The sequence below is a fragment of the Callorhinus ursinus genome, unplaced genomic scaffold, assembly GCF_003265705.2.
Source record: "Callorhinus ursinus isolate GAN/ISIS: 27379988/994484 unplaced genomic scaffold, GSC_fseal_2.0 scaffold259, whole genome shotgun sequence".
NCBI classification, from domain to species: domain Eukaryota; kingdom Metazoa; phylum Chordata; class Mammalia; order Carnivora; family Otariidae; genus Callorhinus; species Callorhinus ursinus.
Window position 1 is genome coordinate 2,015 of NW_027397317.1, and position 14,904 is coordinate 16,918.

The 14,904-nt window shown below is 41.2% G+C and overlaps 1 protein-coding gene and 1 pseudogene across 1 annotated transcript; both read left to right on the forward strand.

Moving 5' to 3' along the window:
• The first annotated feature begins 542 nt into the window (after window positions 1–542).
• Window positions 543–6,144, forward strand: LOC112818783 (olfactory receptor 7C1-like; annotated as a pseudogene).
• Window positions 6,145–10,447: 4,303 nt separating this feature from the next.
• Window positions 10,448–11,380, forward strand: LOC112818770 (olfactory receptor 7A10-like). The gene has a single exon (XM_025865890.2). The coding sequence runs from the start codon at window positions 10,547–10,549 to the stop codon at window positions 11,378–11,380; it is 834 nt and encodes a 277-aa protein (XP_025721675.2). The 5' UTR covers window positions 10,448–10,546.
• Window positions 11,381–14,904: the final 3,524 nt, after the last annotated feature.

The window sequence follows — 14,904 nt, forward strand, 5'->3', positions numbered from 1 at the left end:
ATTATTCCTTCTACACAGATGGCAGAAAACAGCCCTGATTATTGAGCTCCTATTTTGCCTACATATAATGTAAGGAAGTTTGAGGGATGGTATAGATGAAAATGAAAGTGAGGAGATGAAAAGTAAAGGACTGAAACCCACAGATGTTCTAGACCAGCACCACTCAGTCATGAATGAGCAGGGAAATCCCCCATGATCTTGTCACAATGTGGATTCTGATTCAGCAAGTCTGAATGTGGCCTGGGACTCTGCATTCAGAGAAGCTCTGGGCAATGCTGCTCCTGCTGGTCCATGGACCACACTCTGAGTAGCCAGGCTATAAGGGGCACAACCGCTTTGGAACTAGGACTACATTTCCAGATGGCAGTGGCAGCAGAGGGAAGGATGGAAGCATTTCAAATTCCCCACCCAAGGCAATTATAACAGGGTAGTACTTTATTAATCCATTCACTGGAAATTAAAGGCAATCACAATTCTGTGCTGTCCATGTGATGGTCATTGGATGCTGATTTTTTCCCTTTCCTGCTCGTTCTTTCATCCACATGGAATCAGGAAATCAAACACATACTTCAGAGTTTCTCCTCCTGGGACTTTGAGCGAAGCCCGAGGTTCAATTCATGCTCTTAGGGTTGTTCCTGTCCATATGCTTGGTCACGTTCACTGAGAACCTGTTCATCATCCTGGCCATCTGCTCAGACTCCTACCTCCACAAGCCCATGTACTTCTTCCTCACCAACCTGTCCTTTGCTGACATCTGTTTCACCTCCACCACCATCTTCAAGATGCTGTGGAACATCCAGATTCAGAGCAAAGTCATAACCTATGAAGGCTGCCTCATGCAGGTTTATTTCCTCATACTCTTTGCTGTGTTGGACATCTTTCTTCTGACCGTGATGGCCTATGACCATTTTGTGGCCACGTGTCACCCCCTGAACTACTTAGTTATCATGAGCCCCCAGCCCAGCTCTGTGGGCTGCTGACCTTGGAATCCTGGTGCATCAGTGTCCCGGGCTCCCTGTTGGAGACTTTGATGTTTTTGAGGCTATCCTTCTGCACAAACATGGATATCCTACCCTTTTTTTGGGATCTTCCTCAAGTCCTGAAGCTCGCCTGTTCTGACACCCTCATCGATAACATAGTGGTGTATTCTGCAACTAGGAGTATGGCCATGATTCCTTTCCATGGAATACTTTCTTCTTACTATCAAATTGTTTCTTCCATACCCAGCATTTCCTCAGCTGTGGGCAAAACAAAGCCTTTTCCACATGTGGGTCTCACTTCTCAGTGGTCTCCTTGTTCTATGGCACAGGCCTTGGGGTTGACCTCACTTCTGCAGGGACTTCATCCTCTAGGACGAGTCTGGTGGCCTCGGTGAAGTACACCATTGTCACCCACATGCTGAACCCCTTCATCTACAGCTTGAGGGACAGGGACATGAAGGGGGCCCTGAGCAGGCTTCTCAGGAGGGTGGTGCCTTTCAGCATCAGGAACCATTACAGGACTCTCCTGAGTAGCTGGGCCCACAATATGGAGGCCCAGAGATCCTGGCTTCCTTCATCTCACTATCTTTATTTTTTCCCAGGTGTACACATTTTAAAGCAGTTCTCTCCTTGGGTCTTCCTTGTCTTCTCTATTTTTCTTCTTCTTGTCTTTTATTTGTCTTCTCTATTTTTCTTCAGGTTATATCCTGGGTTCCCCTTTTCACTTTATAACCAGTCATTTTCATTTGGTGTGACTACAACCTGGTATTTTTCTCAGTAATCTTCGGTAATCGTTTGGATTTCTTAAAAAAGAAATAATAAGTCAAATCTCATGTAGTTAATATCCATACTCAGAGTGATGCAATGTGTGCCTATTTTGGAAATGTCCCGAAAACTCACTTACAGAAATGTTTTCTCAGGTCATGTGAATAAAATCAACTCAAAGATCTGACTCTCCCCCTTTTTCCTGATCTGATTCACTTTCCATACAGTCACATCAACTTTACTAAATTTCTCTGCTCATCCACAATATAGATTCCTTGAATTTTAGAACTCTTTCGTACTTATCTTTGAAACTGCAGTGCTTACTATAGTTCTCAGGATGGAGTTTATGGCCAGTGAATTTTTGTTGAGTGAAAAATAGATGTGTGGGTGGTTAAATACAGTCAGGACCAGAACATGAAATGTATTGATTTAATGAAAACTTTTGAGATAGAAAACACATTTGGTGTTTTTGTTTTGTTTTGTTTGTTTGTTTTTAGTAGGTCCCAGGAGGACCCACGGTGGGGTTTGAACTCAGAACCCTGTGATCATCACCTGAGCTGAGATCAAGAGTCAGTCAGTTCACTGAGCTACACAGGTGCCTCAAGAAATTTGGTTATTGTTATGGATCTTGATAACAAAAAGTAATAATAGCACTCTACCAGTACTGATTAAGTGTTTATACACATTATCTAATTTAAGTTTTCCAATAATACTTATGTGATTAGTATCATTCTCCTATTGTTAGGGAGGAGGTGGAGCTTATGGTATCTAGCTGACTCACTCAGGGTCAAGGCTGTGGTGAAAAGGCTACCCCTTCTGAGGTCTGTAGAGGGCTGCCTGGTTCAGATGCTCTCTCAGGCATCAGATTATGTTGCCTCCAGCCAAATTTTATTATAATAACAGTTTAACCCATAACACATAAACGTGCATTTCTGGAAGTCAGCTCCCCAGCTAAGAAATGTTCTGTGTTTGGGGGCTGCAGGCTTACAAATAAATAAAATTCTACAGTGATATTTATTATGGTTTCCTTAATATTATAATTTCACTTCATTTGATTGTTACAAAGCTTAGCACATTTTTGCATGTATATGTTTATTCACATGTATTCTTCCTATTTGCACCCTTAGATCACTTCTCATCTTAGGTATTTTTATTCTCATTGATTTAAAAGAACTTTTCACATGGTTACAGTTTATATTTTGTAATATCCAATGTGTTGTAAATATTTTTCTTACATTTACACTTATTTTTAAATTTTCTTTATTGTTGGACCTGTAGATTTTCATGTGCTGGAATCCATCAATTATTGTTCTCAATTCTTTTACTTCCATCTGGTTTATGTTCAGAGGATTAATTTAATCTTTCTTCTAGAAGTCCACTGCAGTTTTATATTTTTTCTACAGGTTCATTTTAGTCATTGTATTTTTCTACAAATTCACTCAATGCCAAAAAGTTGTTGGCATTAAGATAGAAATTTAAAAACAATGAATTGCGGATCACTACATCAAAAACTAATGATATATTGTATGGTGACTAACATAACATAATAAAATTTTTAAAAAGGTGGATTTCTACAAAGAATAAAAAAAAGGTAGAAATTTAATGTTATTGTACTTCTGACTAATAGCAAATTGTCCAAGCACCATTTATTTCCAAAGCCTTGCTTTCCTCATTGATTTTGATTCCACTTTTATAATATAACAGTTTTTTCTTAATAAGATTTGTGTTTTCTTATTCTCCTGTCTTGACACCAATAGGCTTAAGCCAATTTCACAATGTTTTGATAAACGGAAGTTTACTGCACATTTTAATCATGAACAGAGGCTAGGTTACCTTTCCAGTATTTATTCTCTGCTTTTCCTAGGAGCAGGACGCTGATTTGATAGGGGTGGCAATATACTCAGATTAAAACATCGGTATAGGAGTAATCATGTGCCTTTGCTTCCTGTTGCTGTAGTAACCAGTGATCCCAGACTTAGTGGCTTAAAAAGAGCACAAGGTATTAACTTAACAGTTCTGGAGATAGGAAGTCCAAAAATCGGTGTCCCTGGGGTAAAAATCAAGTTGTCTGCAGGGCTGCACTCCCTCCTGGAGACTCAAAGGGGTAACCTGATTTCTTGCCTTCTCCAGCTTTTAGAGACTGCCCGCATCCCTTGTCCTATGGCCCTGCCCTCCATCTTCAATGCCTGCAGTGGCTGGCTGAGTCTTTCTCATGTCTCATCTCTTGGACTCTTATTGCTGCCTCCTTTATCCATTCACGGACCCTTGTGATTCCAATGGCTTTATCCAAATAACCCCAGATAAACTATTTTAAAGTCAGGTTATTAGCAATCCTCATTCCTTCAATAACTTTAATTCCTTTTCTCTTGTAACCTAATATTTTCACAGGTTCTGGGGATTGGGATGTGGACATTTTTGGAAGGCCATCATTCTGCCTAATATACCATATGACACAAATTTGCCCAAATGTATGTGAGCTGAAATCTCTTAGTGGAGCGTCTAGGAAAACATGTATTTTCCTAAAAAAAAAAAATCCTCAAAATGGCGAAATAGGAGTTTTCGCTCTTCTTTTCCCCAAGGGCACTATTTTTGACAGTAGCTCATGGGTGACAGTACCTTCGTGGAAGTACAGGGGTCCGATGAAGAAACTCAAGCCTAAAATTGGAGGAAAATACAGCCAGCATTGAACACACTGAAGAGAGTAAGATGAACAATTACACTTTACCCACGTACCCTCTATCCTAAGGCAGCACATTCAGTGCTACAGGAGATCTTCTTGGCCAGGGAATTCTCCTGTGGATGAATGTGAGTGTGTGAGTGAATGCCTGTTTTCCCCACCTGTGCAGGATGCTGCCAGTGACACACACTTCATTCCCAACCCACCCAGAAAACTGTCCCAGAGGCAGAGGAATCCTGGACTTAATTCCAGACCTAAAGGAGACCTTTTTTGGTGTCATAATGAGCTTAGGAAATGTGGAACTTAGATGGTCACAATAGTCCCTGTGGATGGAGCACCAGCTCTGGGCCAGGGAATTTCCTGTGTGTTCTAAAATATTACTAATTTCTCAAACCGAATCCTTAGATGGGCTTTCTCCAGTTTACCGATAAGGGAACAAAGGCTTTAAAGGTTCATTTCCTGTCATGAGGGAAAAGTGACACCTGTAAACTTGTTTGACTACCTAAGGTCAGATCTGAGGTGGGGGGGGTTGGTTCTGGGAGAAGAAGAACACACCTGGCTCTGACACTGGACCACAGCCTTAACACACAAGGCAACATCAATGACTGGGATCTAGTTACAGATGCAGAATCTCTGGGCCACCCTAGACATGCCAAATTAGTAGCAACACTTCCCATGCTATGACAGTCAAAAATTTCTCCAGATATTTTCAAGTGTCCCCTGGAGGCAAAATCATCCCTGGTTGAGAACCCCTGGCCTATCTTGTTGCATTCAAGTCAAAGCACATCAGTTCATAATGACCCAGTTCATAATTCTGTGTCGATCATTCAACCCTTCCAAGTCACATTTCTATAAATATGCAATGAGGCTCATCATTTTATGGTCATCATAGAATGTCTTTTGCACAAAATAAATGAGGCCATCCATATAAGATTCTAAGCTTAGCCCACGGTGCCTTAAGTGATCTAAATGCATTTCTTATACACCCAACTGTTTTAAAAGTGAAGGACTAAATGTCAACTTTTAACCTGTATTAAAATCATTAAGCTCCTAATTGATTTTTCAAAAGAATTATCAACAAAAGGATTGTTGTACCCATGGTTTTATAGCAAAGGAACACCCTGTTGCTTGTTGAAGAAGGAAGAGCAATTTTCTAGAGCTATCAGGAGTTGTGGTCCCACCAGGAGTCAATGTTTTGGAGACCCAGGGGGCATGGTCAAGACAGCTTCCTCAGTCTTAGATTTGGAAAAAAACTTTCACTCAGGGCTGTGGAAAGTTTCAGTGTTAGAGCTCTAGAAGCCAGGCAAGTTCAGGGAGGTGTGATAAGCATTGGATGCACTTGAATTCTAACCTGGTCTCTTGGGAACAAGAATCTACAGGAAAAAATTCTATTCTGTCCAGATAAGTTCCCATGGGAAGATGTGCTCAAGGGTCGGAGTAATAATGGGAAAAGTGTCTAATGAACAAGGATAGGGAACAGATATAGCAAACATAAGGAGTTGTAAATTATCTCCTCTTCTGCAGCCCCTGGGCATCTTCAACCTTGAACTTGAGGAGATACGGTTTTTGCATTTGGATTCCTACATCTGCTGGGGGACCCATGCTTCACACCTTCCTGCTGTCTTGTCTGGAAACAAAGCTTCGGTTTCCATCATCAGCCATCCAGCGGGGGATTCAGACCTCCACATGGAGACCTTCCTCTCAGAGACCCCATTCCGGTGAGTCTCAAAGCTCAGCCGGTATTTCAGGAAAGGTTCAGAGAAAATGGAAGCAGAAAGCTTTTACCTGAGGTCACCTGACAGCCTATCCAGCCAAGCCTGGAGCCAAGTGATCACTGTGTTTGTTGGAGTGGTGAACTTATTCATTTCTAGTCAATTTATTTAATATGTTAAAAAAAGAAATCAGAGAAAGGCAATTATCATATGATCTCACTGATATGAGGAATTTGAGGAAAAAGATAGAGGATCATAGGGGAAGGGAGGGAAGAATCAAACAAAACAAAACCAGAGAGGGAAACAAACCATAAGAGACTCTTAATCTCAGGAAACAAACAGGGTTGCTGTAGGGGAGCGTGTTGGGAGGGATGGGGTGGCTGGGTGATGGATATTGGGGAGGGTATGTGCTATGGTGAGCGCTGTGAATTGTGTAAGACTGATGAATCACAGACCTGTACCTCTGAAACAAATAATACAGTATGTGTTAATAAAAAAAAAAAGAAGTATCTGTGAACTCGGCAATACAAGGATTACTGTAGATAATTAATTGGTGGGAATAAAGTCCAGTTGGATTAGACTAAAGAAGGAATGGGAGGCATTCTCTTAAGGAAAATGTGAACACCTCAAGGAGATTTGCAGTAAGGGGGAATATGAAAATAGACTATTAGGGATGGATGCGGGTGCAGAGCAGTGAGGGCATTTACAAAATACTTTTACTGGGCTTCTAGGTGGCTCAGTCAGTAAGCTTCGGGCTCTTGGTTTTGGCTCAGGTCATGATCTCTGGTTCCAGGGATCAAATCCTGTTCCAGGTCTGTGTTCAGTGGGGGGTCTGTTTGAGATTCTTTTTTTTACCTTTCCCTCTACGCCTCCCCTTGATTGCACTCTCTCTCTCAAATAAATGAATAAATCTTTAAAAAAATAAAAATAAAAAATATTTAGGATGGGGTATATTGGACCAAATTTGTATTCATCAGAAAGATCCAGTCCAATGGAGGGAGGCACTACTTGCAACTGCTGTTCTTGAGACATACATTTCACAGAAGCCTCTCTCACATTAGGTATTCACTTAAAAAGTTTATTTAAAACATAAACAGGCTTATGCGAAAGGGCTTATTTTGCACTCAGTTCATTACCTGGAGGCAGAATATATTCTGGGTTTTACTAGCCATTTACTTTATCTATGGCAAATTATCTGTGCAAGTTCTTTGCTCTATATCCTGGGGTATGAGGATTCTTATTCTTGCTTTTGTTTGTGTGTTGTTCTTGCTGAATCATTTTCTTTTTTTCTTTCATTTTTTTTTATTGCATTCTTTCAACCAAATAATTACAAATGTTGAAGCCAAATTTGCCATTTGTTGTTTAAGTCTTGTATGTATGCACAGATCTATTTGGTAGCTAGTGTGAGAGATTATAAATTCTGAGTGGTCAAATCTATCAGGCAGTCATATGGCTCAAGGAGGAAAACCATGAAATGATTTGCTATGCACCCTGACTGCATATGATGCACTCTGATATTTTCTATTGTGTCTTATTTATTCTACCGTGTTATATTCTTACAAAACCACAGTCTGACCCCACAAATGTTTCCAATCTCAGAATATGGAAAACATTTCTTTCCCATGTCCTCCATTCCTGTGCTAGTTGCTCCCTGCTTCTGTTCTCTCTCTCATCACTGAGCACAGAGTCTCTCATTCCTTCCCGAAAATTTATTTGCTCCTACTGTTCCCGACCAAAATATGTCTGGGGTAAAGGGTAGGAGTCTGTATAATATGCCCCACGGCACTTTCAGTCTAGCAGGGAAATATACATGGAATTAAATAAAAGTTACACAGTGATAATCCCTCCATCCAAATTATTGCAAGAGAAAGTGTCCTTTTTCTGGGGGAACGTTAAAATACAAAACAAAGCAAAAACAAATTCATGAAGGAGATGACTCTTTGCAGTCTGAAAGAGGCGATGGGATTTGAAGATAGGAGGTGAATGATCCCAAATAGATCAGGGCAGCCGGTGTATGGCGGCTCAGCCTGGAGACTGGGGCTTCAGGTGAAGCTACAACTCAGGTTCAATGTTTGTGAGATCGATGTGTGTGAGGCAGCGTGAGTGGGAAGCTGGTGTGGGTCAGGGGAGGCCAGCCAAAAGCTGGAAGCTATGGAATTTGGGGTTCAGTCTCCAGTAGGGAGTCACCTGGAAAGGGTTAAGGTGGAGAGTTGGACAGTAACTTAACTGCAATATAGAAAGAGCATTCTGGGTAAATGTGAATATTGGCTAGAGGGCGCCCCCTGTGGTAGGTGTAGAGATGACAAGGGACTGAAATAAGGCTGTGGAACTGGGGACCCAAGAGGTTGGGAAGCGATGGGGACATTGAAAGAAGAGAAAGTAGCCAGATCTCATCACCAGTGATAAGCATTCATTATCAACAGGTGGGAACTAGGCTAAGGTCTTTTCATATATTCACTAAATCTGTCAACCACTTTAGCAGGATGGACACCTCGAGACCTCCTATTTGGGGGAGGATATTAACATTTAGGACAGTTTGGTTGGCCCTCCAAATTCAAATAGCAAATATACATAGGTCCAAAATTCAAAACCCAAGTTTCTGATTATAAAACTTTTGCATTTTACATCGTTTAGAAAAGTTGTTTTTTTTTTTTTTAGCAAATATTCTTTTAAAATCCCCCACTTTTGTTGTACTCTGTGTATTTCTTTTTGTGAATTGTGGGTGTCTTCCCTTTGCTTGTTATGCTGGTGGGATGTTCAATGGGTCAGATGTCTTGATAACATAAAGACATCCCTACTTTTTCTTTTGGAGAAACTGCTTCTTGCTGCTTTATTATTTTGGGCATCAAGGCGCTGTAACTGGGGTTGGAGTGTTGCCAGAACCAAGGACGTTTGCTCCTCCTCACCATCTCTAGGGGCTACCTGAGCTTATTAGATCTTTCTCCCTATTTTTGTTCCTCAAGGACTTTGGAACTGATTTTTTGTTTAACTACTGGACACAAAATGATCCTATTCAAAGGGAGACCCATGATTACATGCTCATAGGAGACTTGGCTCCTGGAATTTGGATGCCTTTTTACATTTTTTGGGGAAAGACAGTCTGATATCAGCAGCTTGCCTTGTATCCCTGTTTGCTTTATTATTGTGACTGGAGGTGAGAATAGTGATTTTTCAACCAATAAATGAACAAATGGAAAGCGGAATGGTGAAGGGGAGTGGGAGATACAGGCTTCCAGTTAAGGAATGAATGGGTCAGGGAAATAAAAGGCACAGCCCAGGGAATATAGTCAATATTATATAACGTTGTGTGGTGACAGTTAGAAACTCCACAGGTGGTGAGCACGGGGTAATGTTTAAACTTGCTGAATCACTGTGTTGTACACCCAAAACTAATGTAACATTGTGAGTCAACCACACTCAAATTTTTTAAAAATTGATTTTGAAAAAAAGCAAGTCTTTTCTGAGAGCCTTTGCAGGGTTATTCCCTCTGATGGGCACACACTTCCTCAGATAACCTTGTGTCTCCTTCTGTCTCTTCCTGAGGCCTCTGTGTAAATGTGTGCTGGTTTCACTCATGTGGAGTGTAAGAAACAGCACATAGGATCATAGGGGAAGGGAGGGAAAACTGAATGGGAAGTCATCAGAGAGGGAGAAAAACCATGGGAGACTCTTGACTTTAGGAAACAAACAGCGTTGCTGGAGGGGTGGTGGGTGGGGCGATGGGGTAATTGGTGATGGGTATTAAGGAGGGCATGTGTTGTGATGAGCACTGGGTGTTATACGCAACTGATAAATTATTGAACACTACATCTGAAACTAATAAGTTGGCTAATTGAATTTAAATAAAAAAATGTGTGCTGGCCTACCCAAGCAACCAGTAAAAAATAACACCTCCATGCTCTCTTTCCATTTACTGGCTTTTTCTTCATAGTACAGGTCACCTTCTGATATTCTATCTGATCTTTTATCTGATTATCTTCTCCAACACTAAACTGTGCAGACTTGTTTCCTGACACCTATATTCTTTGCCTGGAGGTTAGTCAGTACTCAAGTTTATTCCTCAAACGTGTGACAGAATTTCTCATTAAAAGTATAGAATACATGAGTACTTGGGGGAAAGGCCATGTGTGGGATGCCCATTCCTATTCAGAGCCAGGATGGGGGTTCCTGACAGGGGACAATTTCTATAGAAAACTGTGGATATTGACTTTGTGAATGTAAAATAAAAATAGAATTTCAATGATATTTGTAATGTTCATTATTGAGAAAATTCGTCATGTTATTTTTTGTTTCCTGGTAGTCGCCTCCACCATGTGGAATCAGGAAATGATTCAGGAATTTCAGAGTTTCTTCTTCTGGGATTATCAGAGAAACCGGCATTGCAGCCAGTCATATTTGGGCTTTTCTTCTCCATGTACCTGATCACTGTGTTTGGAAACCTGCTCATCATCCTGGCCGTCAGCTCAGACTCCCATCTCCACACCCCCATGTACTTCTTCCTCGCCAACCTGTCTTTTGTAGACATCTGTTTCACCTTCACCACCGACCCCAAGATGCTGTGGAACATCCAGGCTCAGAGCAAAGTCATCACCTATGCCGGCTGCCTCACGCAGATATACTTTTTCATACTCTTTGCTGGATTCGATGACTTTCTCCTGGCTGTAATGGCCTATGAAAGGTTTGTGGCCATCTGTCACCCCCTGCACTACACGGTTATCATGAAACCTTCCTACTGTGTACTGCTCGTTCTGGTGGTCTGGGTGATGAGTGTCCTGAATTCCTTATTAGAAAGCTTAACGGTGTTGTTGCTGTCCTTTTGTACAGATGTGGAAATCTCCCACTTTTTCTGTGAAATCAATCAGGTGGTCCAACTGGCCTGTTCTGACACCTTTCTTAACGACATGGTGATGTATTTTGCAACTGTGCTGCTGGGTGGTGGTCCCCTCGCTGGGATCCTTTTCTCTTACTCTAAGATAGTTTCCTCCATATGTGGGATCTCATCAGCTCAGGGCAAGTATAAGGCATTTTCCACCTGTGCATCTCATCTCTCTGTTGTCTCCTTATTTTATTTTACTGTCCTGGGAGTGTACCTTAGCTCTGCTGCTCCCCAGAGCTCCCACTCAAGTGCAGTAGCCTCGGTGATGTACATGGTGGTGACGTCCATGCTGAACCCCTTCATCTACAGCCTGAGGAACAGAGACATAAAGAGGGCTCTGAAAAGAATTGTTGGGGTTCCAGTGATGTAAGGGCCCATCGTCCTGGGGCTGAAGAAGGGTCCATGATTGCAAGGCTCACAGCCTCAGAGCCAGGAACTGCTATTTTTTGATCTGACTAGGGAAGTGGAATCTCCACCTTCTATTTATTTCCTGGAATTTCCAATTGTTTGAATTCAACTTTTCCACACATTTAAGTAACTCCCTTTTTAACCTTCTGTTCTATCTGATGTAGACAGTATTCCACTTTGTCCGTTTTCATATGTTCCAATGTTTTCCCCAAATTTCAATTACAAGTGCCTGGAAATTTCTGTAACTTACATGGGAACAGTGTTAGAGTTCACATTCTAATTTCTTCAAACTTTTTTTTCATTTCCTTTTTTTCCCCAGCAACAGCAGATGTACTACAATTTTTATTTTTTTAATTTTATTTTATTATGTTATGTTAGTCACGAGACAATACACCATTAGTCTTTTTTTTTAATTTTATTTATTTATTTGAGAGAGACACAGCGAGAGAGGGAACACAAGCAAGGGGAGTGGGAGAGGGAGAAGCAGGCCTCCCGTGGAGCAGGGAGCCCGATGCGGGGATCGATCCCAGGACCCTGGGATCATCACCTGAGCCGAAGGCAGACACTTAATGACTTAGCCACCCAGGCGCCTCACATCATTAGTTTTTTTTTAATTTTTTATTGTTATGTTAATCACCATATATCACATAATTTGTTTTGGTGTAGTGTTCCATGATTCATTGTTTGTTCATAACACCCAGTGCTCCATGCAGAATGTGCCCTCTTTAATACCCATCACCAGGCTACCCCATCCCCCTACCCTCCTCCCCTCTAGAAACTTCAGTATGTTTTTCAGAGTCCATCATCTCTCCTGGTTCGTCTCCCCCTCTGACTTACTCCCCTTCATTCTTCCTCTCCTGCTATCTTCTTCTATTTTTTTTTCTCAAAATATGTTGCGTTATTTGTTTCAGAAGTACAGATCTATGATTCAACAGTCTTACACAATTTACAGCGCTCACCGTAGCACATATCTTCCCCAATGTCTATCACCCAGCCACCCCATCCCTCCCACCCTCGACCACTCCAGCAACCCTCAGTTTGTTCCTGAGATTAAGAATTCTTCATATCAGTGAGGTCATATGGTACATGTCTTTCTCTGATTGACTTATTTCACTCAGCATAACACCCTCCAGTTCCATCCACGTCTTTGCAAATGGCAAGATCTCATTTCTTTTGATGGCTGCATAATATTCCATTGTGTATATATACCACCTCTTCTTTAGCCATTCATCTGTCGATGGACATCTTGGCTCTTTCCACAGTTTGTCTATTGTGGACATTGCTGCTATAAACATTGGGGTGCACGTACCCCTTCAGGTCCCTACATTTGTATCTTTGGTGTAAATACCCAGTAGTGCCATTGCTGGGTCGAATGGTAGCTCTATTTTCAGCTGAGGTCGAAAAGGTTGCTACCTGTGTTCTCCATTAGGATTTTGATGCACTCCTGTCTCACGTTTAGGTCTTTCAACCATTTGGAGTCTATTTTTGTGTGTGGTGTAAGGAAATGGTCCAGTTTCATTCTTCTGCATGTGGCTGTCCAATTTTCCCAACACCATTTGTTGAAGAGACTGTCTTTTTTCCATTGGACATTCTTTCCTGCTTTGTCAAAGATAAGTTGACCATAGAGTTGAGGGTCCATTTCTGGGCTCTCGATTCTGTTCCATTGATCTATGTGTCTGGTTTGTGCCAGGACCATACTGTCTTTAAGATGACAGCTTTGTAATGGAGCTGGAAGTCCGAAATTGTGATGCCGCCAGCTTTGGTTTTCTTTTTCAATATTCCTCTGGCTATTTGGGGTCTCTTCTGGTTCCATACAAATTTTAGGATTATTTGTTCCATTTCTTTGAAAACTGGATGGTGATGGGGATTGCATTGAATGTGTAGATTGCTCTAGGTAGCATTGACATCTTCACAATGTTGGTTCTCCCAATCCAGGAGCATGGAACGTTTTTCCATTTTTTGTGTCTTCTTCAATTTCTTTCCTGAGGGTTTTATAGTTTTCTGAGTACAGATCCTTTGCCTCTTTGGTTAAATTGATTCCTAGGAATCTTATGGTTTGGGTGCAATTGTAAATGGGATCAACTCCTTAATTTGTCTCTCTTCTGTCTTGTTGTTGGTGTATAGGAATGTCACTGATTTCTGTGCATTGATTTTATATCCTGCTACTTGACTGAATTCCTGTATGAGTTCTAGCAGTTTTGGGGTGGAGTCTTTTGGGTTTTCCACATACACTATCATATCATCTGCAAAGAGTGAGAATTTGACTTCCTCTTTGCCGATTCGGATGCATTTGATTTCTTTTTGTTGTCTGATTGCTGTGGCTAGGATTTCTAATACTATGTTGAATAGCAGTGGTGAGAGTGGACATCCCTGCCGCGTTCCTGACCTTAGGGGAAAAGCTCTCAGCTTTTCCCCATTGAGAATGATATTCTCTGTAGGTTTTTCATAGATGGCTTTTATGATATTGAGGTATGTACCCTCTATCCTTATACTCTGAAGAGTTTCAGTCAAGAAAGATCCTGTACTTTGTTAAATGCTTTTTCTGCATCTATTGAGAGGATCATATGATTCTTGTTCTTTCTTTTGTTAATGTATTGTATCACACTGCTTGATTTGCGGATGTTGAACCATCCTTGCAGCCCAGGTATAAGTCCCACTTGGTCATGGTGAATAATCCTTTTCATGTACTGTTGGATCCTATTGGCTAGTATTTTGGTGAGAATTTTTGCATCCATGTTCATCAAGGATATTGGTCTGTAATTCTCCTTTTTGATGGGGTCTTTGTCTGGTTTGGGGATCAAGGTAATGCTGGCCTCATAAAATGAGTTTGGAAGTTTTCCTTCCATTTCTATTTTTTGGAACAGTTTCAGGAGAAGAGGTATTAATTCTTCTTGAAATGTCTGATAGAATTCCCTGGGTAGCCATCTGGCCCCGGGCTTTTATTTGTTGGGAGATTTTGGTTGACTGCTTCAATTTCTTTAGTGGCTATAGGTCTGTTCAGGTTTTCTATTTCTTCGTGGTTTAGTTTTGGTAGTTGATACATCCCTAGAAATGCACCCATTTCTTCCAGGTTATCTAATTGGCTGGCATAGAGTTGCTCCGAAGATGTTCTTAAATTGTAGATATTTCCTTGGTGTTGGTTGAGATCTCTCCTCTTTCATTCATGATTTTGTTGATTTGGGTCCTTTCTCTTTTCTTTTTGATAAGTCTGGCCAGGGGTTTGTCAATGTTGTTAATTCTTTCCAAGAACCAGCTCCTAGTTTCGTTGATCTGTTCTATGGTTCTTTTGGTTTCTAGTTCCTTGATTTCTGCTCTGATCTTTATAATTTCTCTTCTCCTGCTGGGTTTAGGCTTTATTTGCTCTTCTTTCTCCAGCTCCTTTAGGTGTAGGGTTATGTTGTGTATTTGAGACCTTTCTTGTTTCTTGAGAAAGGCTTGTATTGCTATATACTTTCCATTCAGGACTGCCTTTCCTCTATCCCGAAG